The 27,185-nt window shown below is 47.6% G+C and overlaps 1 protein-coding gene across 10 annotated transcripts in view; it reads left to right on the plus strand.

The window, feature by feature from the left end:
- Nucleotides 1–3,166: 3,166 nt before the first annotated feature.
- Nucleotides 3,167–27,185, plus strand: part of PI4KB (phosphatidylinositol 4-kinase beta) — a 37,372-nt gene continuing 13,353 nt past the window's right edge. For 3 of the 10 annotated variants that reach the window (XM_030824562.1, XM_030824555.1, XM_030824560.1), the window contains exons 1-6: nucleotides 3,177–3,610; nucleotides 4,502–4,703; nucleotides 16,024–16,960; nucleotides 22,277–22,321; nucleotides 24,758–24,985; nucleotides 26,203–26,430. In XM_030824562.1, the coding sequence (XP_030680422.1) occupies nucleotides 4,696–4,703; nucleotides 16,024–16,960; nucleotides 22,277–22,321; nucleotides 24,758–24,985; nucleotides 26,203–26,430 (1,446 nt within the window). In that variant the 5' untranslated portion in view covers nucleotides 3,177–3,610; nucleotides 4,502–4,695. Of the gene's footprint in view, nucleotides 3,611–4,501; nucleotides 4,704–5,959; nucleotides 6,131–16,023; nucleotides 16,961–22,276; nucleotides 22,322–24,757; nucleotides 24,986–26,202; nucleotides 26,431–27,185 lie in introns of all 10 variants that reach the window. The other 7 variants (XM_030824559.1, XM_030824563.1, XM_030824556.1 and 4 more) reach the window with 5 other exon arrangements.

Genomic DNA, 27,185 nt, shown 5'->3' on the forward strand with positions numbered 1-27,185 from the left:
TCGGGAGGCTGAGGCAGAAGAATCGCTTGAACCCAGGAGGCAGAGGGTCCCTTGAGCCAAGATTGCGCCATTGCACTCCAGCCTGGGCGACAGAGTGAGACTCTGTCTCAAAAAAAAAAAGAAAGAAAGAAAGAAATTTATACATATAAACCCTTAGAGCTATAAATAGGAAACTTAAAATCTTTTACTTATGGTTGTGTGTGTGTGTATTTTTAGTGGGGTGGTCTATACCTGACTAGCTATAAACAGTGCCTGCTTCAAATTTGAACAGAGATGTTCCTGAAATTTTTTCTGTCATTGGAAAATAAGAAAACTTCCTACTATAAAAAAGGTTGTCACATGTCTTTCTACAATGTTTCAAAAGGCTAGTCTTGTGGCTGTTTGGAACGTTATCTCTTGAGGGGATACATGACATTTTAAACTCTGGGCTAAAGGAGGATCATCGTCTCATGATATTTGCGGAACAGCTGATTGGAAGCTGGCCAAGAGCTGGTGGGCCTAACATGTGGACTAGTGATTCTTCCCAATCCAGACCAGTGGTGAGAATTTTTTTTTTTTTTTTGAGCTGGAGTCTCGCTCTGTTACCCAGGCTGGAATGCAATGGTGCAATCTCGGCTCACCGCAACCTCTGCCTCTCAGGTTCAAGTGATTCCCTGCCTCACCCTCCCTAGTAGCTGGGATTATAGGCACCCGCCACCATGCCCAGCTAATTTTTGTATTTTTAGTAGAGACAGGGTTTCACCAAGTCGGTCAGGCTGGTCTCAAACTCCTGACCTCGACTGATCCACCCACCTCAGCCTCCCAAAGTGCTGGGATTACAGGTGTGAGCCACCACGCCAGGCCGATATATATATTTTTAAGACAGAGTCTCACTCCGTTGTCCAGGCTGGAGTGCAGTGGCATGATCTTGGCTCACTGCAGCCTCTGTCTCCCAGGCTCAAGTGATCCTCCTACCTCAGCCTCCTAAGTAGCTGGGAATACAGGTGCATGCCATCATGCCAGCTAGGATAATTTTTGTATTTTTGTAGAGACGTGGTTTCACCATGTTGCCCAGGCTGGTCTCAAACCCCTGAGCTCAAGCAATCCGCCCACCTCAGCCTCCCAAAGTGCTGGGATTACAGGTGTGAGCCACTGTGCCCAGCTGATAAATTTAAACTATCTTTGGCACTCTTGTCCCCATTCTTTGTTCATCTTTCATACTGTACTCCTGCTTTAACCTAGCTTGTCTGCTTGCCCTCTCCTCATGATATAAGCAAATTCCCATTTCTATTCTTCAACATACAATTTTTTTGCTTTCAGAATGCTCGCTCGTCTTTTATTTTGCTGGGTTATATCCAACATCTATTCTAAGACCTGACTCACAATATTTCTAAGAAGCCTTCCATTCATTCATTCACCATATACTGGTGTGTGTGTATATATGTGTGTGTGTCCATACACATATAGGCCTTCCAAATTAACTTAAACTCTACTATGTCCCTTCAGCAATTAGGTTAGCTACCCCATTTGTTCTACTGTTGTACATACTGCATGTTTTACACAGGCATTTTCAAGCTATTACACTTTATTCTGCCTTCCAATTAAACATTGTAGCAATGACTCTTTCATCATCTATCCTGTATGATTGTCCCAATAATTAATAATAAAGTACTATAGTAGCAACTTGTACTCTCTTGATCCTAACAAAACCCTGTAATTGGCTAATATTACTTCATCCATATGTCTTCTTCATAGACATAGAAACTGAGGTTCAAAGAGGTTACATTAGTTATTCCAAATCAAATGGTTTGTAAGTGGCAGGGAAGATGGCATTCAAGACCCGGACTCAAATAACTAGCCTCAATGTATTAAGTAAGGCCCTAATGAGGGGCATTGTATATTAAGTAAAGCCCTAGGAAAGGCATTGAGATGGAGGTTCTGAGGACCAAGAGGGCTCTAAATCAACAATCTTAACCGAAAAATACACAAAAAACTGGCTGGGCGAGGTGGCTCAGGCCTATAACCCCAGCGCTTTGGTACCTGAGGCCGGCAGATTGCTTGAGGCTAACAGTTCGAGACCAGCTTGGGCAACATAGCAAGACCCTGTCTTTACAAAACAAACAAACGAAAAATACACAAAAGCAACACCAGAGGCCATTTGCATGGCATGTTTTTGTTTATTTGCTTAGCCTAATATGGTTTCGTTTTGTTTGGAAGAAGGGATTGTGCCCTCCAAGCCTTTGTCGTTTCACTCACCTCTCCCAACCTGGCCCTGTCCAGCCCCTCCCTGGAGGGCTGGGCATATGGATGCTGGAGGTCACAGGCTGCCCTGGCAGGTGGTGACCTCGGAGGCAGAACCACGGCCTCGAGTCGGGCCTCTAACGGGGAAAGATTGACGCGGTTGGACCGCGCCATTCCCGAAACGTTAAAGAGCTTAATCTCCGCATCGTCCTCAAAGATAAGTAGGAAAAGCGCAGTGAGGAAGAACGTCTTCCCCGTCCGCCGTCTTCCTGCGCGCCCTTCTAGGAACCCAGCGTCCATCCCACAGCCTGATTTACTAAGGGAGTCTTGTAGCATACGGGAGGGGGAAAAGTCATTGGTTGCAATTACGGTAATTTGGTTAGTTACTCAAACGGTCATTTACATATAACTTGCATGTTAATATACTTCTGGAAGTATGCATATGTCCATACTTCTTTAACAGGGCACCCACGCCCGCCTGCTCACCCTACTCATGCAGCAAATTTTACTTCTCTCTCGGCTTCTGTCGCTTAGGTCCGCTTCTTAAAGATTGGCCCCTCTCGCCGGGCGCGGTGGCTCACGCTTGTAATCCCAGCACTTTGGGAGGCCGAGGCGGGCGGATCACGAGGTCAGGAGATCGAGACCACGGTGAAACCCCGTCTCTCCTAAAAATACAAAAAAATTAGCCGGGCGTGGTGGCGGGCGCCTGTAGTCCCAGCTACTCGGAGAGGCTGAGGCAGGAGAATGGCGTGAACCCGGGAAGCGGAGCTTGCAGTGAGCCGAGACTGCGCCACTGCACTCCAGCCTGGGCGACAGAGAGAGACTCCGTCTCAAAAAAAAAAAAAAAAAAAAAAAAAAAAAAAAAAAAAAAAAAGATTGGCCCCTCCTCCCACCCGTAAGCTCCTCCCTTCGCCCTCTCTCCCTCGAGAGCTTCCAAACATCTTTTCCCCGCCCCCTTTTCTATTTCTGAACAGGCATGTTCCGGGCAGCTCACTCGACTCCTTAGATTACTATGGAATCGGTAGGGTCCTGACCGTTGGGGAAGCAGGAAAGCGTATCCTGGGAAGAAAGGCTTGGCTTGGACTCCGTAGAAGAATACTACATCGAGACCTGCTGGGGAATTTTATTTTATTTTATTTTATTTTGGTCTTGGTTGTACTGAAGGAGGAAGAGGAGATTGTGTGGCCCGGTCGAACTTGTGGCAGCCTGAAGGCCCCCTCAGGCGGCGCCGCGGGCAGCCCCGCAGCCGGGGCCTGGTGTAGCCGCCGCGGCCGCTGTCAGGGAAGCGCAGGCGGCCAATGGAACCCGGGAGCGGTCGCTGCTGCTGAGGCGGCAGTGTCGGCAGTCCCACCGCGACTGCCCGCACCCCCTCCGCGGGGGTCCCCCAGAGGTAAGCTACTCCTCCTCCATGAGTCACCTTTGCCCTGTTGGGGGGATGGTCCCTCTCCCACCCTGTCCCGCACAGTCTTCCCCACCTGAGTTCGACTACGAAACTGCCCTCCTGGTGTCAGCTGCACTCCGGGTTGCTTCTCCACCCTTTCCTCTCAGGCCTGGGGTCCTCCTCCGCTTTTTGGCTTCCTCTTCTATTAGCTCCTCCTCTGCCTCGGGGATTCCCCCCTCCCTCACTCATCCCTGTTGCCTACGTCTCGAATTATTCTTTTTTTCAAGTCATGAACCCTTTCCACATCAGTCGACTCCCATAATGCCCATCCTTGTCCTTCCTTGTCGTCTCTGCCCCTGCCCCAAACCTCTTCCATGGACTCCACCTTTATCTCTTTTCCTAGTTTGCCCTTTTCCTCCAATGTCCCTGTGCAACTCCAGCACTGGGTTCCCATTTCCCTGAGCTAAAGATTGTATCCCTGTCTTCCTGTGCTGCTTCTGATTCCATTACCTCACCGTCACCCACCCACCCAGCCAGCTCCTGGCTTCCAAGAATTGCCTGTTCCCTTCTCCTTAGGGGATCTCGGGCCCTTGTCATCAATCCGAAAGTACCATTTACATTCTTACTTTGAACCTAGTCCTCACCCTTCTCTGGGATGCATTATGATCCCTATAACTTTCTTTAGCTTCTCTTTCTCCCTCCTCAATCCCCCAACCTTCTGGAGGTTTCTGTCTGTAGGGGAGAGATTTGACAGTGCCCTTCCCATTCAGGATTTCCAACTTTGACACCTCCCTCGAGTTTCAAGGATTTCCCTGATCCTTGTGACATTTGGTCTGTTTTTCCCGTGGGCTTCATGTGTTCTCTGTCACACTCTTTATCTCCACATACCACTTATTTCAGGATCAACTAAACCTTGAACTAAGAAGAAAAATGTGTTGTGAGCAGGGGGAGCCTCAGCTGCCTCAGGCCGTTCAGGACAGAAGGGTGTTTCTGAAGGCCGGAGCAAGTTTTGAAGAAGTCCCTATCAGATTACACTTGGTTGACTACTCCGGAGCAGCCACTAAGAGGGATGAACAGGCCTGCGTGGAAATTGAATGAGATTGTGAGAAATCTTGTTTCAGATTATTTAATTTTAGGCTTTTGTTAAAGGAATCACAGAATAGAGTGCCTTCCCACCCCTGTCCAGATCCATGAGGAATCAGTTTATTCTTGTGGTTTACTAGAATAGTTTTGGTTGGTTCCATAAGAACTCAGGCCTGGAGTGGGGTAAGGGTGTAAGTGGAAAAAGGAACATGAGACAATGGAAAGAGCTTGTACATTCAGAATCAGGACTCCTGGGTTCAGCATGTGACTTCCTCACTTGACCTCTAGAGCGATCCTTTTGGAAAATGGCCCACTCTCTATAGGCATCAGTGCAGTAATAAGTTGGTAGCAGGATGTGGGTTGGGGGAAAAAATCAGATTTGGTTTATTTGTTTACAAAACATTTTGGGTTCCTCAGGCAAAAGGTATTTATTAGTAGTGGTTTAGTCATCCTGAGAATTTTCCTTCACCTTGGTCTTTCTGTCAGATGTTTCTAGTCCACAACCAGGGGTGTAAGTCATTTTGAAAGACAAGCTCCAGGCCTGCTGCTTTCATCTGCTTTGCTTTTTCCCCCAGTGCATTAAGTGGCTGATTTTCTGTGCTGTTCCTCATGTACTTGATCCATAACTCCAGATTCTGTAGGTGGAAAGTATGTTTGTGGGAAAGCACTTTGAGGAAGCTGGCTGGAAAAGAGAACTTGGAGTGAACTGAGACTTAGGCAACTAGTTGCCGCCATGTCTCTCTCAGCCTGTGATAGTGAAAGGGCACATGAGATTCCATTCATTTTCTGATTCTAGGCCTGTTTGGGAGTAGTTATGTCATCTTATCCCACTTCTTTCTCTTCCTTGTCGTTAAGTCATGGTGCAGTCTCCTCATAATTCCCCTTATTAGAAGCTTTCCTATAAGGCGCGGTGGCTCACACCTGTAATCCCAGCATTTTGGGAGGCCAAGGCAGGCAGATCACCCGAGGTCAGGAGTTCGAGACCAGTCCGGCCAACGTGGTGAAACCCCGTCTCTACTAAAAATAAAAAAAATTAGCCGGGCATGGTGGCGGGCTTCTGTAATCCCAGCTGCTCCGGAGGCTGAAGCAAGGAGAGTTACTTGAACCCAGGAGGTGAAGGTTGCAGTGAGCCAAGATCACGCCACTGCACTCCAGCCTGGGTGACTGAGTGAAACTCCGTCTCAGGAAAAAAAAAAAAAAAGAAGCAGCTTTCCTCCTTGGAAGTATCCCCAACCAGAAATCATATTTCCTCTTGTTTCCCTGCTTTCTTCTTAGAGTTGGGTCCACACTCCATGAGAATGCTGAACACCATCCAAAGCAGCAAATTGAGATTCCTTGATTTGGGGAAAAGGTTTGGGAGGAACCCTTCAATAATTGGCATGGGACAAGAGGGGACCCAGTCCAAGTGTATTTGGGACTCGCAGTAGGGAGGAACAATTCAGAGAGGTGAGTGCACAGGCTGCTTTCTTTGCCATCTGTCTGTTTCAGTAGCGGCTCCCATAGCTGGCTTGGGCTGTCTGGCTGGAATCTGCTTATACCAGCTCCATGGCTCTGCACAGAGTTCTCAGCCTGAATCAATATTGACTTAACTACCATGAGACCACTGCCCTCCCTACCCTCGTGCTAGTAGCTTGAGAATGCCCTCTCCCCTAATGCCCGCACTCTCTGGGCCCTTGTGTCAGCATTTACCTGGATCCTGGTAGGGCTGGAGCTGGCTTGACTGCCTGGCCCTGAGTTTCTATAAGGAAAAAGGAGTACTCAATCTCTACCTTTACCATTGAGGTCAAAGGGGAGAGATGAGTTGAGACATCCTTAAAGAAAGGTTTGAGTTAGATGTTAAGACATGAGGAGGAACTCCTCAACAGCAGAACAGGCAGCCAAAGATGATAATGGAGTCTCTTTTGAGGAGCAACTTCTCTTTAAAAATTATTTTTGGGCCGGGCACCATGGCTCATGCCCGTAATCCCAGCACTTCAGGAGGCCAAGGTAGGCGGATCACTTGAGGTCAGGAGTTGGAGACCAGCCTGGCATGTTCGAGACAACATGGTGAAACCCCATCTCTACTAAAAATACAAAAATTAGCCAGGTGTGGTGGCGTGTGCCTGTAATTCCAGCTACTCGGGAGGCTGAGGCAGAGAATCACTCGAACCTGAGAGGCAGAAGTTGCAGTGAGCTGAGATGGCCGCCACTGCACTCCAGCCTGGGTGACAGAGCGAGACTCCATCTGAAAAAGAAAAATTTTTTTTGAAGGGATGCATGCATTTGGTAACAAATCCAATGGTACTCAAGGAGTTTATGAAGAAAAACAGCAGTCCTGTTTCCGTTCATCCCTACTCCTGTTCTCACAGAGTTAACCTCTTTAATTATCTCAGTGTTCTGAAGGTTATCACCATAGCTTTAGATAAAATGCTAGTTCCTCTATTTCTTTGGTTTTTTTGTTTGTTTTTGTTGTTGTTTTTGTTAGTTTGTTTGTGTGAGATGGAGTCTTGTCCTGTCGCCCAGGCTAGAGTGCAGTGGCACGATCTTGGCTCACTGTAACCTCTGCCTCCGGGTTCAAGCAGTTCTCCTGCCTCAGCCTCCCAAGTAGCTGGGATTACAGGCACCCACCACCACGCCTGGCTAATTTTTTGTATTTTTTAGTAGAGACGGGGTTTCACCATGTTGGCCAGGCTGGTCACAAAGTGCTGACCTCAGGTGATCCACCTGCCTCAGCCTCCCAGAGTGCTGGGATTACAGGCATGAGCCACTGCGCCTGGCCATTTGTTCCTCTGTTTCTTATTGTTACACACAAGGATTTAGCTTTAGAGGATATACCTCTCATTTATGTAATTATGTCATTTTTATTTCTTCTACTGGACACCTGTATAACTTTAAATAATATTTAATATATTTGAACCTTTCTTTTCCATTAACTTTTGACAGTCTCTCTTAATTCACCTTGTAGAATGAATGTCAGATATTGGTTTCCTTACCCGTTTTTCCATCTCTTGTGGATCCATCTCCAAGGATTATGAGATGTATAAAAAAGGATAGAGGAGACTAGTTGTGGTGGCTCATGCCTTGTAATCTCAGCACTTTGGGAGGCCTAGGCGGGAGGATAGCTTGAGGCCAGGAAGAAGCTTTCCTCCTTGGAAGCATCCCCAACCAGATTCCACCACTGCGCTCCAACCTGGGCAACAGAGTAAGAGTTAAAAAAGAAAAAGGAAAAAAATAAAAAAGTAAGGGGTGAGGAAATAAAGGATCCTTTAAAAGGAAGAAAACTGAGCCTGCCTGCCTGCTTGGAAGCAGGGCACTAGATCAGATGATCTCTTGAAGCCATTCTATGAAAATATAAGAACATAAAAATATCAGAATTGGCACAAACCAATCCATATTTATCTAGTCCATGGAAAAAGATTTGAAAAAGAGAATGGTGATTAACTGGGTGAGGGGATTGGTTTGGGGCTCTTTACCATTCTGTCCTAGCAGAGACCGATCCAGTAAGTCCTTTAATGGAGGCCAGTAGAAGGTTGTTTGCCTGGAATCTTTTGAGGTGATAAGAAATGGGGAGCTAGGTTAAGCGATAGCATCTCCTCCCCACAGAGTCCTCTGCAGACATGTATTTTTAACTGCTCAGTCACACAGAACATATGTGTATATCTTCTGTGTCTTCTCCAGCTGCTGCTCTGCATGACCTGTAACAATTCCTTGTCACTCAGACCAGAATTCCCTACTTTGCCCAGTTGGGAGTTGTGGAACTCAGTCAGTTGTCAACTTTTCCTAGGGGCCAGCTGTTAGGCTGTGGAACAGGGGAGGCCTCTTCCATTTCCCTTCCAGTCTGACTGGAAGGAGAATTTAGGTTCCCAATGTGAAGTGTAGAGCCTCAGTTGTCTGAACCCCCTTGAAGGCCATAGGAGTCATTTAATATTAAAAATTTAGATTGTCTTCTGTCACTTTTTTCTTATTCCTCTGACTTAGAAGGGGAAGGCTGTTGAATACAGGACTTTTTCCTTCACTTTTTCTTTTGCTTTCTAGTCCTTTCACTTTCTTTAGAACAGTTACCCTCAAAGGCATTTTTTTTTTTTTTTTTTTTTTTTTTTTAAGACAGAGTCTCACTCTGTCGCCCAGGCTGGAGTGTAGTGGCATGATCTGGGCTCACTGCAAGCTCCGCCACCCAGGTTCATGCCATTCTCCTGCCTCAGCCTCCTGAGTAGCTGGGACTACAGGTGCCCACCACCACGCCCGGCTAATTTTTTGTATTTTTAGTAGAGACGGGGTTTCACCGTGTTAGCTAGGATGGTCTCCATCTCCTGACCTGATGATCTGCCCTCCTCAGCCTCCCAAAGTGCTGGGATTACAGGCGTGAGCCACCACGCCCTGCCCACAAAGGCATATTTTTTTGGCATTCAAAAATAAATGAATCAAGCTGGGCACGGTGGCTCACACCTGTAATCCCAGCACTTTGGGAGGCCAATTGCTTGAGGCAAGGAGTTCAGGACCAGCCTGAGCAACAGAGCAAGACCCTGTGTCTATAAAACAATTGTTTTAATTAAAAAAATTAAAGAAAATGAATGAACTGATGTTGAGAACCATATCTGGATTTAGGTTTTGGAGAATCCCTTTCCTATTTTTTTTTTTTTTTTGAGATGGAGTCTCGCTCTGTTGCCAGGGTGGAGAGCGCACAGTGGCACGATCGGACTCCCTGCAATCTCTGCCTCCCGGGTTCCAGCGATTCTCCTGCCTCAGCCTCCTGAGTAGCTGGGACTACAGGCATGCGCCACCACGCCCAGCTAAGTTTTGTATTTTTAGTAGAGATGGGGTTTTACTGTGTTGGCCAGGATGGTTTTAATCTCTTGACCTTGTGATCCACCCGCCTCGGCCTTCCAAAGTGCTGGGATTACCCGCCCCCAGCCTATTTTTTATTACTATTATTTTATTATTATTATTATTTGAGATGGAGTTTCGCTCTTGATGCCCAGGCTGGAGTGCAATGGCACGATCTCGGCTCACCACAGCCTTCGCCTCCTGGGTTCAAGGGATCCTCCTGTCTCAGCCTCCCGAGTAGCTGGGATTACAGGCATGCACCACCAAGCCCAGCTAATTTTTTATTTTTAGTAGAGATGGGGTTTCTCCATGTTGGTCAGGCTGGTCTCAAACTCCTGACCTCATGTGATCCGCCCGCCTTGGCCTCCCAAAGTGCTGGGATTACAGGCATGAGTCACCACGATGGCCATCTTTTATTATTTAAATTGCTAAAGCAGGCTGGGTGTGGTAGCTCATGCCTATAATCCTAGCACTTTGGAGACTGAGACGGGAAGATCACTTTGAGCCCAGGAGTTTGAGACTAGCCTGGCCAACATGGCGAGACCTCATCTCTACCAAAAAAATACAAAAATTAGCTGGGTGTGGTGGTGCATGCCTGCAGTCCCAGCTACTCGGGAGGCTGAGGTGGAAGGATCACTTGAGCCCAGGAAGTCAAGGCTGCAGTGAGCTATGATCTCACCACTGCACTGCACCCTGGGCAACAGAGCCAGACCCTGTCTCAAAAAAAAAAAAAAAAAAAAAATAGGCCAGGAACAGTGGCTCACACCTGTAATCCCAACACTTTGGGAGGCCGAGGCGGGCACTTTGGGAGTCTGAGGCCAGGAGTTCAAGACCAGCCTGGCCAACATGGCGAAACCCCATCTCTACTAAAAATACAGAAATTTGCTAGGCATGGTGGTGCATGCCCGTAATCCCAGCTGCTCAAGCTGAGGCAAGAGAATTGCTTGAGCCTGGGAGGTGGAGGTTGCAGTGAGCTGAGATCACGCCACTGCACTCCAGCCTGGGCAACAGAGTGAAACCCTGTCTCAAAAAAAAATTAAAATAAAAATAAGGCCAGGCACAGTGGCTCACATCTGTAATCTTAGCACTTTGGGAGGCCAAGGCAGGCGGATCACCTGAGGTCAGGAGTTTGAGACCAGCTTGGCCAACATGGTGAAACCCTCTCTCTACAAAAAATACAAAAATCAGCCCGGCATGGTGGCAGGTGCCTGTAATCCCAGCTACTTGGGAGGCTGAGGCAGGAAAATCCCTTGAACCTGGGAGGCGGAGGTTGCGGTGAGCCGACATTGCGCCACTGCACTCCACTCCAGCCAGGGCAACAGAGGGAGACTCTGTCTCAAAAAAATAAATAAAATAAAATAAAAATAATAGTAATAATAAATAGCTAAAGCAATTTAACCCTATTCCCTACAACACCTTCTTCTCCATATGACTTGCTTCAGATGCAGGCAGTGCCTGGGTTCCTGAGAGGCCAGGGAAGAGACCAGCTCCAGTTTGGTGGTTTCTAGTGGCAGAGCTGCATATATAGGAGAGGAATCTGTTTTTCTTGCACCTCTCAACATTGTCTAGCTCCCTGAGGAGTAAAAGCTGCCAGGAGGGAGAGTGTTGAGTAGCAAAATCCTCTGAATACTGCGATGTGATTCTTAGCTGAGCCCTGGGAGTTTTTCTTTTGCCTGTGAGATAAAAGAGGTGATAGTATCCTTATTTGCCTTCCTGGTGCCAGTAATAATCCCAATTGTAGTTAATTGGGGCAGGCATTTGCTAAATTTTCTAGTGAGGTCTGAGACACTATTATGTGGGAGAATGTCTGAACTGTATTTCCCTTGAAAGTTTTGAAAAGTGGACTTCTAGGAGCTTCCAGTGACTTAAAAGTCTATGGAATAGAGGGAGAGGAAAGGATGTACCAAACATAGAGACTGAGAAAAAGAAGTTGATTGTTTAAGTTGATTGAGGCTATCACATGAGTTTCTAAGCAGACGTAAAAGGTAGTGGTCCCAGTAGAATCGGTGACCCTCTGATGAGAATGCCCTACGAAGGTGTGGCAGGGAATGATTAAAGCTTCCGTATTATTCCTGTGCAACTCACAGTTGCGAGTAGAGACAGATCCACATAGGCAGCCATGCTGGTTCTACTGCTCAGAGGGCACTACCTAATTTTGAGAGAGAGCATAGTGAAAGAGTTGCCACCTTCTTACCAATACCAAGCTCAGTCTGCATCAGGGATATTAAATTCAGGAATGAACTTGCTTGGCAGAGTTGGCAGAAAGAAACAGAAGTAGCCTTTTTTGATGATCTCTGAGAACAGAAGAGTTCCCCATCCGTCTTTCTGCAAAACTTCAGTGGTGACTGCTGGGAGGCAGGGAGCTGGACTATATGATATTGGGCAGTTAAAAGTAACCGGCCGGGTGCGGTGGCTCACGCCTGTAATCCCAGCACTTTGGGAGGCCGAGGAGGGCGGATCACGAGGTCAGGAGATCGAGACCATCCTGGCTAACACGGTGAAACCCCGTCTCTACTAAAAATAGAAAAAATTAGCTGGGCGTGCTGGTGGGCGCCTGTAGTCCCAGCTACACGGGAGGCTAAGGCAGGAGAATGGCATGAGCCCGAGAGTCAGAGCTCGCAGTGAGCCGAGATCACACCACTGCACTCCAGCCTGGGTGACAGAGCGAGACTCCGTCTCAAAAAAAAAAAAAAAAAAAAAAGTAACCTTGGGCCAGGCGCGGCGGCTCACACCTGTAATCCCAGCACTTTGGGAGGCCGAGGTGGGCAGATCACGAGGTCAGGAGTTTGAGACCATCCTGGCTAACATGGTGAAACCCCGCCTCTACTAAAAATACAAAAAATTAGCCAGGCATGGTGGTGGGCATCTGCAGTCCCAGCTACTTATGAGGCTGAGGCAGGAGAATGGCATGAACCCGGGAAGCGGAGCTTGCAGTGAGCCGAGATTGTGCCACTGCACTCCAGCCTGGGCAACAGAGCGAGACTCCGTCTCAAAAAGAAAAAAAAAGTAACCTTAACATTTCAGAGGTACAAGAACAGACACTGGAAAGGTGGTGGTAGAAAACAGCCTCCCAGAGGGACTAAAGAATCTCTAGGCCTCCTTATTCCACCTACCCAAAGTGTATGCATCCAGGGTCACCAGGGTTGAAGGTGATGTCACTAATATTTGGAAATTACCTGTATTCCAGCTCTACAAAATCTTTCCTCTTGCTCATGCTCTTGAGTGTGTCTTAGACTCACTCTATTAGCATTTTTGTGAAGAGGCCTCTGAGTCTGAGTCCTTTGTTAGCTGTAGTCAGATTCTGGAGCCAGGTTGATCTGATGAAGTTTCCCCAGTTCTGCACTGATTCCAGATTTGGTGAGGCTCTGAAGGATTGCTCTTGGAGAGCAGTGGCTTTGGTCAGCAGTGTTCTTTCACTGAACTTCCTTCCAACAGTCCCTCCAGAGGAGGTGTTCTTTGTTTTGTGACTCCTGTTCCTCCCTGTTCTTTGGAAGGCCTAGATCTATGAGTCCTAGTCTGATTTCTTTTTGCCTTTTCAGTTGTCCCTCCAGTTGTTAGAATGTGTGTATGACAGTGGGGGGAGTGGTATTGGGGCAGAGAAGGCTGTCATAAGTATTTCTGGAAGATTCTCAAACAATTGGAACTCTTTGCTTCCCTTATAAAACAATATAAGTTGTATGTTACACACACACTGGTTAGTAACCTTTTAGGTGATGAGGATTCAACTAGCATTTCTTTTTTTTTTTTTTTTGAGACAGAGTCTCGCTGGTCTTGAACTCCTGACCTCAAAGTGATCCACCCGCCTCGGCCACCCAGTGCGCTGGCATTACAGGCATGAGTCACTGTGCCCGGCCTCAACTAGCATATATTGAGTACTACTATGTATCAAAGACTGTGCTAGATTCTTTCATACACATGATGATATCACATAGCAACAATGAGAAGGAAGTGTTTTTTCCCAATTTGCAGTTGCGGATAAACGGCTTGCATAAGTTGCACATTTCTGAAAGGCTGAATGAGGATTTTGAACCCCAGCCTATTTGCCTTCAAGTCCAGAGCTCTTTCCATTATACGTCAGCAGCCACGGCACTGGAGAAAGAGGGCGTGATGTCATGACGTCAGACAACCCGAGAAATGGCACAGCTTCGGCAGGGTTGATGATAGTTGTTTTAGAGCTGCCTTCTTCTAAGTGAAGCCTGGCATGGTATTTGCTGGCCTTTATTTTCTGGGAGCTTTGAGTTTAAAAGAGAAGGTAAGAAATACCTGTAACTAGAAAAATATATCAAGACTTTAATTTTATTTATTTATTTATTTATTTATTTATTTATTTATTTATTTGAGACAGAGTTTCGCTCTGTTGCCCGGGCTGGAGTGCAGCGGCGTGATCTTGGCTCACCACAACCTCTGCCTCCCGGGTTCAAACGATTCTCCTGCCTCAGCCTCTCAAGTAGCTGGGATTACAGGCATGCACCACCACGCCCAGCTAATTTTGTATTTTTAGTGGAGACGAGGTTTCTCCATGTTGGTCAGGCTAGTCTCAAACTCCTGAGCTCAGGTAATCCACCTGCCTCAGCCTCCCAAAGTGCTGGGATTACAGGCATGAGCCATCGCACCCGGCCTTTTTTTTTTTTTTTTTTTTTTGAGACAGAGTCTCACTCTGTCTCCAGGCTGGAGTGCAATGGCATAATCTCGGCTCACTGCAACCTCCACCTCCCAGGTTCAAGCAATCCTCTGGCCTCAGCCTCCTGAGTAGTTGGGAATACAGGCGCCTGCCACCACGCCTGGCTAATTTTTGTATTTTTAGTAGAGACGGGGTTTCACCATGTTGGCCAGGATGGTCTCGATCTCTTGACCTTGTGATCTGCCCTCCTCGGCCTCCCAAAGTGCTGGGATTACAGGCGTGAGCCACTGCGCCCAGCCAAGACTTTAATATTAAGTAAAGATGGCTGGGCATGGTGGTTCACACCTGTAATCCTAGTGCTTTGGGAGGCTGAGGCAGGAGAATTGCTTGAGGCCAGGCATTCAAAGCTAGCCTGGGCAACACAGCAAGACCCTATCTGTACAAAAAAAATTTTTTTTAATTAACTGAGTATGATGGCACACACCTATAGTCCTAGCTACTCGGGAGGCTGAGGCAGGAGGATGCCTTGAGCCTAGGAGTTCAAGGTTACAGTGAGCTATGATCATGCCACTGCACTCCAGCCTGGGTGACAGAGCAAGACTTGTCTCTAAAAAATAAAAATAAAGGTGAGATGCACAGGACCTGTGTGTAGAATGTTATATGAGTAAGGAAATATAGTCTAAAGAGGAAAATAAAAAGGTTATAGCAGGCATTTAAAGGGAGACAGGAAGAGCAAGTGGATAGAAAAGTATTTGAAGAGTTAGGGAACAGGGGAGTAACACCTGAATTGCTTCTCAGTCTACCTGAAGAATCTGTAAATCACCAGGCATGGTGGCTCATGCCTGTAATTCCAACACTTTAGGAGGCTGAGGAGGAAGGATTGCTTGAGCTCAGTTCAAGACCAGCCTGGGCAACATGGTGAGACCTTGTCTCTACAGAAAAATTTAAAAAATTAACCAGGCATGGTGGCACATGCGTGTAGTCCCAGATACTTGGGAAGCTGAGGTGGGAGGATTGCTTGAGCCCAGAAAATCAAGGCTACAGTGAGTTCTGATCGTGCCACTGCACTCCAGCCTGGGCAACAGAGCAAAACCCTGTCTCAAAAATAATAAGATTAAAAATTTAAAAATAAGCCAGGCATGGGACCTGTGGTCCCAGCTACTTGGGAGGCTGAGGTGGGAGGCTTGCTTGAGCCCAGGAGGTCAAGGTTGCAATGGGCCCAGATTGTGCAACTGCACTCCAGCCTGGGTAACAGAGCAAGACCTTGTCTCAAAAAAAAAAGAATTTGTAAATCTAGGCCAGGCGCGGTGGCTCACACCTGTAATCCCAGCACTTTGGGAGGCCGAGGCGGGTGGATCACGAGGTCAGGAGATCGAGACCATCCTGGCTAACATGGTGAAACCGTGTCTCTACTAAAAATACAAAACAAAATTAGCCAGACATTGTGGTGGGCGTCCATAGTCCCAGCTACTTGGGAGGCTGAGGCAGGAGAATGGTGTGAACCCGGGAGGCGGAACTTACAGTGAGCTGAGATTGCACCACTGCACTCCAGCCTGGGTGACAGAGCGAGACTCCGTCTCAACTACAACAACAACAACAACAACAACAAAAAAGAATTTGTAAATCTATATAAATACAACATATACAAAACAGCATTTCACATATATAAGCTAAGAACAGAGGCTAAGCTGAGTAACTACAGGAGGAATGATGAGTAATGTAATCAGAAGTGGAGGTAGTCAGGAAAGCTTCCTAGGAAATGTCTTCTTATCTGATTTTGAAGGAGTCCAGGAAGACAAAAAGAGGAGGTGCCTGGGAAGGTGTCATAGCAAAGGGAAGATCTGAGGATGGCACCACTAACCAGTGTGTGTATGTGTCTCCCTTTCTGTTCTTTTCTCCTTCCCTCTTCCTGTAGCTTGGAAGCTCGAAGTCTGGCTGTGGCCATGGGAGATACAGTAGTGGAGCCTGCCCCCCTGAAGCCAACTTCTGAGCCCACTTCTGGCCCACCAGGGAATAATGGGGGGTCCCTGCTAAGTGTCATCACGGAGGGGGTCGGGGAACTATCAGTGATTGACCCTGAGGTTGCCCAGAAGGCCTGCCAGGAGGTGTTGGAGAAAGTCAAGCTTTTGCATGGAGGCGTGGCAGTCTCTGGCAGAGGCACCCCACTGGAGTTGGTCAATGGGGATGGTGTGGACAGTGAGATCCGTTGCCTAGATGATCCACCTGCCCAGATCAGGGAGGAGGAAGATGAGATGGGGGCCGCTGTGACCTCAGGCACAGCCAAAGGAGCAAGAAGACGGCGGCAGAACAACTCAGCTAAACAGTCTTGGCTGCTGAGGCTGTTTGAGTCAAAACTGTTTGACATCTCCATGGCCATTTCATACCTGTATAACTCCAAGGAGCCTGGAGTACAAGCCTACATCGGCAACCGGCTCTTCTGCTTTCGCAATGAGGACGTGGACTTCTATCTGCCCCAGTTGCTTAACATGTACATCCACATGGATGAGGACGTGGGTGATGCCATTAAGCCCTACATAGTCCACCGTTGCCGCCAGAGCATTAACTTTTCCCTCCAGTGTGCCCTGTTGCTTGGGGCCTATTCTTCAGACATGCACATTTCCACTCAGCGACACTCCCGTGGGACCAAGCTACGGAAGCTGATCCTCTCAGATGAGCTAAAGCCAGCTCACAGGAAGAGGGAGCTGCCCTCCTTGAGCCCGGCCCCTGACACAGGGCTGTCTCCCTCAAAAAGGACTCACCAGCGCTCTAAGTCAGATGCCACTGCCAGCATAAGTCTCAGCAGCAACCTGAAACGAACAGCCAGCAACCCTAAAGTGGAGAATGAGGATGAGGTAAAATTCTGGGGAGGGCCAGAGACAAAAGGTGGTAGAGGGCTGCATGGAGACAGGATGCCTCCTATATACACACAGGGTTACGCTGTTCATAATGTCCTCCCTCTGTTTCATTTCACTGATAAAAGCATGGAATGTTAGAATGGAAAGACCTTAGAATTCATGTATTTTGCCTGCCTTAGTTTACAAAGGAAGAACTCAGACCCAGAGAGATAAAGTGAGTTGCCTCAGGTCATATAGGTCATGGCAAGGCTGATGCTCCTGACTGTGTCCCAAATCATTTTTGTTAAACTGCACTGGCCAGGCGCGGTGGCTCACGCTTGTAATCCCAGCACTTTGGGAGGCTGAGGCAGGGAGATCACGAGGTCAGGAGTTTGAGACCAGCCTGGCCAACATGGCAAAATGCCATCTCTACTAAAAATACAAAAATTAGCCAGGCGTGGTGGCAGGCGCCTGTTATCCCAGCTACTTGGGAGGCTGAGACAGGAGAATCACTTGAACCCGAGAGGCAGAGGTTGCAGTGACCAAGGATCGCACCACTGCACTCCAGCTTGGGCGACAGAGTGAGACTCCGTCTCAAAATAAATAAATAAATAAATAAACTGCCATTCCATTAACATCTACTACGTTCATGAGAAATGTGGCAGAAGCCCTCCACACCCTGACCTGAGACTTGAGATAGCTACCAGAGCCTCTCAGAGCAGCATCTGTGGAAAAGGAAAAGGTACTATTGTCTTTGTGTGTGCTGAGGTAGGGGAGATGTTAGAACATCAGCTTCATTCTCCTGGCCACTCCTCCTCATAATCTAATCCCTTTTCACTACCCCCTGAAGATCCTACCTTTTGTTGACATAAGTGTAAGATTCATTCTCTTATAACTGAGGCATCTGAAGAATGCCTTCGTTGCCTGCCTTTCCTTATGGGGAAGAGTGCCTTGCTGATATCTTTCCCATACCATTTGGGAGAAGCACAAAGGGAAGAGAAAGCACTCTTAGTATAGAGTAAATATAGTGCCTAGTCAAGGACCTGGAGGCTGGGAAGAAGAGGAAGCTACAGCAGCAGTTGGAGGTATAACTTAGGATATAGAGCAAGGAAGAGATGGCCACATCTCCTATAACAATAGGTTATACCCACTCTTCACATCTGGACAGATAGCAGGGAAAGCTGCCCAGTGGACTACCAAGTGTCAGTGACCTGGTGTCCCAGCCAGACAATGGTGCTCCAGTCCTCCCCTCTGACTCACCATTGGCCAGGCTCCCATCCGAAGCCAGCCCAGCCTAGAAAAGAAGGGAGAAAAAAAGTAGGAATTTGCACTTTTTGAAAAATGCGGATAGCTATGGTCCTGGCATCTGCCTCTGTGGGGCATATAACCCACCCACGTTTTTGATACAATGGGACTTCTTTCAAATAGAGGGAAGTCAGAGTGACTAGAGAAAAGGAAGAGGGAGGGAGACTATAGAGCCTGCTCTCTGGAAATTTGGAATTTTGTTAGGATAGTTTAATAATGGTAAAGCTAAAAGTGCTAACATTTATTCAGCACTTATGTGCCAGGCATCTTGCCAAGTACTTTACATTTAATCCTCACAACCATGCTAAGAGACAGGTATTATTTTACCAGCGAGGAAACTGAGGCTTAGAAAGATTAGATATTTTGCCCAAGGTCCCTCAACTAGTGAATGTCAGACCAGGACTCAAATCTCCAGCTGGTGCTCATAATCATTCAGCTGAACTGCCTTGGTTATTTCTCAATATCTCCTTCCCGAGGTTCCCAGCTGTCAGATGCCATGTGGGGAAGAATGGCCCAGGCAATGGCCATCTAAGCTTCCACATCCATGCACAGGCAAAGCCAAAACTGTTGTCAGAACTAGAATGAACCATTTTCATATCTGGTTGAGCTTGGCAGCAGAGCCCTGGGTCATGAAGAGAAGTTGCTGCAGGACAAGAAGAGTCATCCAGATTCTAGTGGAACATGAAGGGTTGGATAGCTGTCTCATCTTGGAGTCAAACCTGTAGCAGAGGGTGACCAGCTAGAAGTGAATTCCTTGGTGCCTCTTGTCAGGCTTGGCTTTTCTCTATATCTATTTCATAGTGCTCATCTTAGGACCAGAAAAGCTGAGGCCTCAGGGCTTTTCTTACTCTGCTGATCCTTGGTCCCTCTTTCCTTGCATCTAACTGCCACTCCAGGATAAGATTATGGAAGGCACTGAGAGGCAGATATTAGGTGAATACTTACATCATTTAGGGTGGGTTCTGTAGCTGCCATTCTTTCCAACCTGACTCCTTATCTTGGGTCACTAGATCCAGGAAAGGAAGGAGATACTATGTTCCCAGGCACTCCTGCATTATCTGATACTGACAGAATGAAATACCTGAATTCACTATGGCTCCACAGAAAATGGGACAGCAAGAAAGAAACAGAAACATAAATATCACTAGGTTTCTAAGCATTAGAGTCTTCAGCACAGGGGTCCCTCCCAACCCTTTTCCTTCCTTCCTTCCGTCCGTCCTTCCTTCCTTCCGCCCACCCGTCTATCTGTCCGTCCACCCTTTTTCTTGCAACAGGGTCTTGCTCTGTTGCCCAGGCTGGCGTGCAATGGCACAGTCGTAGCTCACTGTAGCCTTTAACTCCTGGGCTCAAGCAATCCTCCCATCTTAGCCTCCCAAGTACCTGGAGCTACAGCTATGTACCACCCACACCTGGCTAATTTTTAAAAAAATTTTTTGTAAAGATGAGGTCGTGCTCTGTTGCCGAAGCTAGTCTCAAACTCCTGGCTTCAAGTCATCTTCTCGCCTCAGCCTCCCAAGTCACTGGGATTACAGGCATGAGTGACTAGACCCAGCCCCTTTGGCATTTTGAGGATGCGTCTGTCAAGGCTTTTGTCCCCTAAATACCAAAGGAATTGGTTTTCCTTTTACTCATCTTTCTTCTCTTTCATGTAACATTCATTCACTCAACATGTAGTTATTGACCTTGTAAATGTGCAAAGCCATGTGCTAGAGGCTGTGGAGGATAGGGGATAAAATGTTATCCTTCCCTCTAGGAACGTGTAAAGTAATAATGAAAACCCCAGTATCTAGGGAACTGTTTAGTTTGTGACTCTTGAAAAAGTTGTTTTCTGCCATAAGCAGGAAGTATACGGCTTACTAAAATGAGGCACATAATTATCTAAGACTTAAGCAGAGATACTGTAGGAGAATCTCTAGGTAGACCCTAACACTCTGCTCCCAATCTCTTGCTTTTCTTTTAGGTTCGGAGTTTAATACTATGCTCCTACCACCAGTAGAGGGGCTCCCAAGGATGAGTTCGGGCCTCAAAGAAGAGGCTCAGGGGCAGCATGTACAGTTCTCTTCCTGCCCATGGTCTCCCTGCAGAGTTGTTCTTTGTTCACCTCTCACAGTGTTCTCTTTCTTACTATGAGGAATCCTTTACACTCTCTCCCACAGTCAGAAGGCTTTGCGCTGATTTTTCACATTTTCCACCACTGCTCCTCAAAGCCTGCCCCTTCAAAGCCATGTTATCAGCCTAGTCGGGGAACTCTGCTCAGGCATTTGTCCTCCCATTTGTAACCAAATGGCAAATATTTTGGTATAGAATGGGGGAGCTAAGAGGAGAGAGTGATTTAGGTATCACACCCTCCCCCCACCCCACATAATGACACTGTTAGTAGATTAGCTTTGTCTTTTCAGGACTGCAACCTTTGTACAGAGAAATCTGCCGCATGTCACACTGGAAGCCCCAGGAGGCCTTCTAGCTTGATACAGTGTGATGTCAGCTTCTTGCTTCATCTTTACTCCCTGGAGCTGACTCAGTATGAGTGACTCAAGCCCAGGGAGTAGGAGGAGAGGAGCAGGTCATGATATACCTCTCTTCCCCTAGGGCTGTTAATGAGTCAGACAGGACCTGTCTGTGACAGAATCAGCTGGAGCGTTGCACAGGGAGCCAATATCCTGCCTGCTGTTCCTTCTCCAACCAGCTCATAGGTAGAAATAGAACCACTAAGTCATAATAGACTCTGACATCCTCACTGCCTTAATTCTGCCACCACCTTCTACCCAAAATGGAAGAGTTGTTGCCTTAGGGGCATGTTTCCAAATGTGGCTTCTCCCTCAAAGTGCTCCAGTCCCCAGATTCTTCAAGGAAGGACCTGACTATAGGACCTCCAGCTAGAATAGAACTGAAACCATGGAATTGAGTTCAAGTGGATGCTTGAATCTACTCAGCAGATTTCAGAGTAGAAACTCACTGACCACTGCCCTCCTGCCCTGGTAGCTCTTAGGACTTTGTCTGTTAAGTCTAACCCCCCGCCACCTCAACGTCCCCCCAACCTAGATTTGTGCACACATGCTGCCCCGTTCCCTGCCCTGGTAGACCATGTTGGACAGAACCCAGGATGAGCCTGTGCATGAGTGTTGCCTCAGAGCTGCTGAGTGAGAGTTTGACACCATCTCTTTCCCCTGTTTTGCACACGGACACGTATGACACAGGAATGGGGTGATGTTTAGATAAATCCTCTGGGCTGGGACTAGGATAGCTGCTCTCCAGTTAGTCAGCTTTCTAGATGGATATAGCTAACTCCCCAACTTATATCAAAAATTGTAATATATTGATTGTCATGTGGATAGCCTGATAGGAAGCCTAAGGAGGTTTGGTAGATAAGAGATTGATTTATCCTTCACTCCCATCAGCATCCAGCCCAGAGATTTTGGGCTCATTGGTCTAGGATGCTCTTTGTCACACAGGTTCAAGGTTGGGATTCAACTTCCCAGGGTGATAATGAGGCTAGAGAAGAGGTATACCTGCCACTGCAAGTTTACCTTTTCTTCCTCCCTGAGGTTTCCAAAAAGCTGGAGGAACATGGGGTTTCCAGTATGGGAGCCGTGCATCTTATTAAGTTCAGTCCTGTGGTGGTCCCCATGGAGAAGGATTTGGTTGAGAGCATGTGAGTGGGTAAAAAAAAAGAGCAGGGAAGCTTGGCAGTGCAGTTACTGCCCTAGGGACCCAGCTTTAGAGCTTTGGCCTATAAGGAAGATCCATTCAGTTGAGAATAGAAGGGAATAAAGTGAAAAGTAGAGGCTGCTTTGTCTCTTCAGTCCTTCTGACCTTAAAGTCTTAGCTGCCCTTCCAGCATCTCCCACAAGTGGTCAAGCATCTGGGCAAGTAGCATTTCTGAGTTGACATTCTTTTATTAAAGCAGAAAGGTAGAACTTCACTAGAGAAGCAGTTACGATCCAAGTTGGAGCTAAATTCTTTACCTTTGTCTCTCTCCCCTCCCTTCCCACCCCCTCCTTCTCCCTTTGCCCTCTGGCCCTTTCCCAGGAGCTCTCCTCCAGCACCGAGAGTATTGATAATTCATTCAGTTCCGTAAGTGGGGCCAGGCTGGGACGGGGTGGCAGGCTCCCCCAGTGGCCGCATTTCCTCTCCGTCCCCAGGTCTTCTGAGCCCCCAGGCCAAGGCTGTAGTTAAAATGCCCCTTTTCTTACTGGGAGATCAGCTCCTCCCTCCCAGACCTTCCAGTTCTTCTGGAGTCCCCCTGACCTTTGTGGTGGAAATCCTGAGCCCAGGCTGAGATGAGCTCAGCTGATCCTTCTCTCAGAGACAACTGGAGTACAGTGCTGCCCAGCCCCCAGCTCCTGAGTGTCTGGAGCAAACAGCTGGGAGAGAGGTAGAATTCACTCCTGGACTGGAGCCAAAAACTGCCTGGCAAAAACCCCCAGGATCCTGTTTCTCCCACCCAGAACACTTTCCCCATGGCTTCTGCCGTCAGATTATCAAATATTTATTCATAATCTTCTAAATGCTAGGCCCTGTGCTGGTGAGCTGACTCCAAAAATAAATAGGACTTGGCCTGAAGGAAAGCTTTGCCTCTCCACAACTGGTTTTCTTTTTTAACTTCAACCACATTTTTTCCAGGTCTGAGTTCTTCCCTTTTCCCAGCTCACTGCCCAGGATGTTCCTTAATCCCCTCTCCTTTCTTTTTCCCTCTGGACTAACCCCTGACCCTTTGGTCCCACAGGGTCTTGGACCTTGTTGCTGGGCAAAGACGTGAGAGGAAATGCAGGACCTCTGGGAGTTTGAATGATTTTTTTTATATTTTCTATTTGATTTGTCTATCAAATCAGTTTTCTCTGTTCTGTGCTAATCCCCTTTCAGTCATGACTCCTATCTCCTCCCATGTGGCAGAGCCTCTCTCTTGAGGCCTGGGGTCACATTTCCAACATGCTCACGTAACTTAGGGGCCCCTAACCCAAATGCTGATTTGAGAATGGGAAGGAATTCTGCCTTTTCTAATCTGAGATGATTATGAATTGGTTGGGGTAGAGGGTCCTTGGGACAGAGATCAGTTGCCGTCTGAGTGGATTCAGATGAAGGAAGAAGTGAGTCTTCAAATTTCCTCTTATTTTCTTTCTCTATTAGACCCCCAGTATATTTCCAGGGACCTTAGAAACCCAATTCCATTGTTTTCCTTTTCTTTCTCTCTTTTCAACAATGTCACCTAAAGCATTCCTGAAGGATTCAGACACCCTCTTTCAGTCCTTATGTGGCACTCTGAACCATCTCCCAAGAGGCAGAGGCCAGGATGAGCTTTTCCTTTGAATCCTGGCACTGTTGCACACGCAGAGGTAGGCCTGATACTCCCCAGTTTTCAAAAGAAGCTCTTTTAGAGTGCGAGGGAGCAAGGATAGAAATTCTCTCAATCCGGAAACTAAGCAAGACACACGGAAAGGGAGAGAAAGGCTCGGTGAGTCAAATGCTGTTTCTACAAGAGGAGGAGAGATTGTTCTTATCCAGCTAAGGGGAGATGGGATGGGGAGTTGGGTGGCTATCTTCATAAAATGCCCCTTGCGGTAGAAGGGCTTAGACTGGGAAGAGAGCCCTTCTTCATGTCTAGCTGAGTCCCTCTTTTCCCCACCTGCACCTTAATTCCATGACCAACTTTGCCCTTTCTGAGGATGACTGAATTACCCAGCACAAGGAGCCAAACTCACAGCAGGGAATTAATATGGGGGACCTAGTCACTGAGAGGTAGGGGAAGAGGACCCAAAGAGGAGTCACTAAGAGACAGGCCTTCAGGGCCATCAGCAAGGGCTAAAAGGAGCTGTTGCTTTCTCCATCCACCTACCTCCTTCAATCTGCTTTTTCTTTCTCCTTGATTAATGCAAAGTCTGCTCATCGGCTCATCCTCTTTCCATCCCCTGCATGTGCATTGACGCCTTGCAAGAGATTGTGGGACGGACAGGGGGATACCATGGAAATCAACAGAAGTAATTTGAGTGACAAGCATCTTCCCTCTGAAAGTGGAAATGTTGATGTGGGGCTCCCTTCTCTAGCCTTGCGGGACTTGGCAGAGCCCCTCGGCAGAGATCTAGCCCAGGGATCCAGATGGGGAGAAGGACAACCCTGTTCTTGAAAAGGGTGAAACAATTCAGGTGTAAGCAGCTCTTCTCTCTGTGGCCCTGGCTAACCTATCCAGATGTTGTCCCCCTGCTCACTCTGAAGCCTTGGTACAGTCCTTAAGGAACCCAAGTCCAAGAGAAGAGGAGTGCATCCCAGTTACCTGGACTCATGGCCTCCCTTACCCTCAAGGGATAGCCTATAGGGAAGGAATGTGCTGGCTATTCTCAATTCAAATTGTGAAGGGTGGGTGGAAGCTCCTACTAAGACTAAAAAGCAGCTCTTTTCCTGGAGTTCTCCAGATACTGGGGTCCCCGGCCTGCATGGCCAGGAGTGACCGAGTGGGTAGGCCATTGTATTCTATGGTTTCTTCACCATCTTTTTTCTTACCCCAAACCCCTGTAGCCTGTTCGACTGGCTCCTGAGAGAGAATTCATCAAGTCCCTGATGGCAATCGGCAAGCGGCTGGCCACGCTCCCCACCAAAGAGCAGAAAACACAGAGGCTGATCTCAGAGCTCTCCCTGCTCAACCATAAGCTCCCTGCCCGAGTCTGGCTGCCCACTGCTGGCTTTGACCACCACGTGGTCCGTGTACCCCACACACAGGCTGTTGTCCTCAACTCCAAGGACAAGGTAGATGGGTTCTGGCCCAAACCCCTACCCTGGACGTGACTCTTCACCCATGGTTGTTCAGGGTTTGTGTGTTTGACCAGTGATGCCCCCACCAACATCCTAGATAGACTCCCTTCATAGTTCATGATGCATATGTCAACCATGGCACTGTCTCAGTGCGATTGTGATTTTGAGAGCCCCCCTATATCCCTTTTTGGGCTTTGTTTTTCTGGACCAAAGAAACCTAATCTTTTTAGCTTCCTTCTTGCTGTATCTTTGGAGAATTGCTCTTCACCCCACCTTATGGTCATTTTGGTAGCTTTTCTCCAGCCCTTCTATAACTCTTGGGCTTTCCAGATACCGCAACCATAAGGACAGAGAAATATTTTGTTTATAAGACCTTTTCTGATAAGAATGAGCAGACAGAAGGAGAGAAGGATGCCCAATTCACACTGGAGAGAATTAGCTGAATTTGTGTGCTGACTGGAATGAGTATTCATGGTTCAGATTCTTCTTTTTTTTTTTTTGAGATGGAGTCTCACTCTATCGCCGAGGTTGGAGTGCAGTGGCACAATCTTGGCTTACTGCAACCTCTGCCGCCCAGGTTCAAGCGATTCTCCTGCCTCAGCCTCCCGAGTAGCTGGGATTACAGGCACCTGCCACCACGCCCAGCTAATTTTTGTAGTTTTAGTAGAGACGGGGTTTCACCATCTTGGCCAGGCTGGTCTTGAACTCCTGACCTCATGATCCACCCGCCTCGGCCCCCCAAAGTGCTGGGATTACAGGCGTGAGCCACCGCACCCAGCCCATATTCTTCTTTCAAAGGAAATATTGAAGTTTGGGACGCTCCTTGGGACAGTGCCCAGCTTTGTCCCAGTCTTTTTGTCCACTGTAGCTCCCTGGGCCCTGTCGTCAGGACAAGCCCACAGAGGCATCTAGGCCTCCCTTACAGCCTGTAATTGATAGTCTAGAGGGGTTTGGTCCAAGTGCATCATCTGTACATTTTGGAGCTCAGTTGAAACATTTTGAAGACTTATGTATTCTCTCACCCAAATTCTTTACATAGGTGATCATAGGACAAGTATCTGCCCTAAATACAGTGTTCATAATTTCAGAGGACTATTGGATGAAGGCTGGAGCTAGGAGAAAGGACAGCAGGAAGAACCCTGCTAACAGAGTTGAGATTTGGGGGTTAGTGGTGGAAGTAAGTTGCAAATACTGTCTCACTCTTCCCCCAGGCTCCTTACCTGATTTATGTGGAAGTCCTTGAATGTGAAAACTTTGACACCACCAGTGTTCCTGCCCGGATCCCCGAGAACCGAATTCGGAGTACGAGGTCCGTAGAGAACTTGCCCGAATGTGGTATTACCCATGAGCAGCGAGCTGGCAGCTTCAGCACTGTGCCCAACTATGACAACGATGATGAGGCCTGGTCAGTGGATGACATAGGCGAGCTGCAAGTGGAGGTGAGGAAGCTTCAAGGAGGTAATGCTGGGTCACAGGAGCTTTCTCCAGGAGCTTTCACTATATTGGAAACAAGACAGCATATCCCAAGGCAGGGTAAGGCAAGTACCCAAATGAGTGGTGAAGGTAGTGAGGGGTAAGAGGGGGAAAGCTCTGAACAACTCTAGTCTGGAATAGATTCAGGAGCTCGTTTTCCAGGTGAAGGAATTCAGATTTAAATGTAAAGAGGAACTTCTAGGCCAAGGGGAGTGAGGGAAATTTAATGAAAATATTTATTGAACACCTATATAAAGTTGTCATAGAATAGCAGAGGATGAGAAGTCATACATTAATTCATTCAAGAAATATTTATTGAGGGCCTTCTATGTGCCAGACCTGAGTGCTGTGTGCTAGTGAACAAGACTTGGCCCCTGCCTACAAGGGATTTATGACCTAACTGGAAAGAGAACAAGGCCAGTAAGCAAGTAGTTGTAGTGTGGTGAGAGTCAAGTCATGGGGGAAAGGATAGGACATTATAGGAGCAACAGACTTGGGGCGGGCATCACAAGAGATTTCCTGGAGGAAGTAATCTCTCAGCTGAGGCTGGAAGCATGGGTAGGAATTAGCTGGACAAAGAGTGCTGGACAGAGGGAACACTGTGTGCAAAGGCCAGAAGACAAGAGGGAGCTTGGGCCATTATAGGAATTGAAAGAAATTTAGGGTCTGGCTGTGATGTGCAGGTGTGAGGTAAGAAGGGGTGAAGAATAGGACTGGATAT

This window comes from Nomascus leucogenys, chromosome 12 (genome assembly GCF_006542625.1).
Source record: "Nomascus leucogenys isolate Asia chromosome 12, Asia_NLE_v1, whole genome shotgun sequence".
Lineage (NCBI taxonomy): Eukaryota > Metazoa > Chordata > Mammalia > Primates > Hylobatidae > Nomascus > Nomascus leucogenys.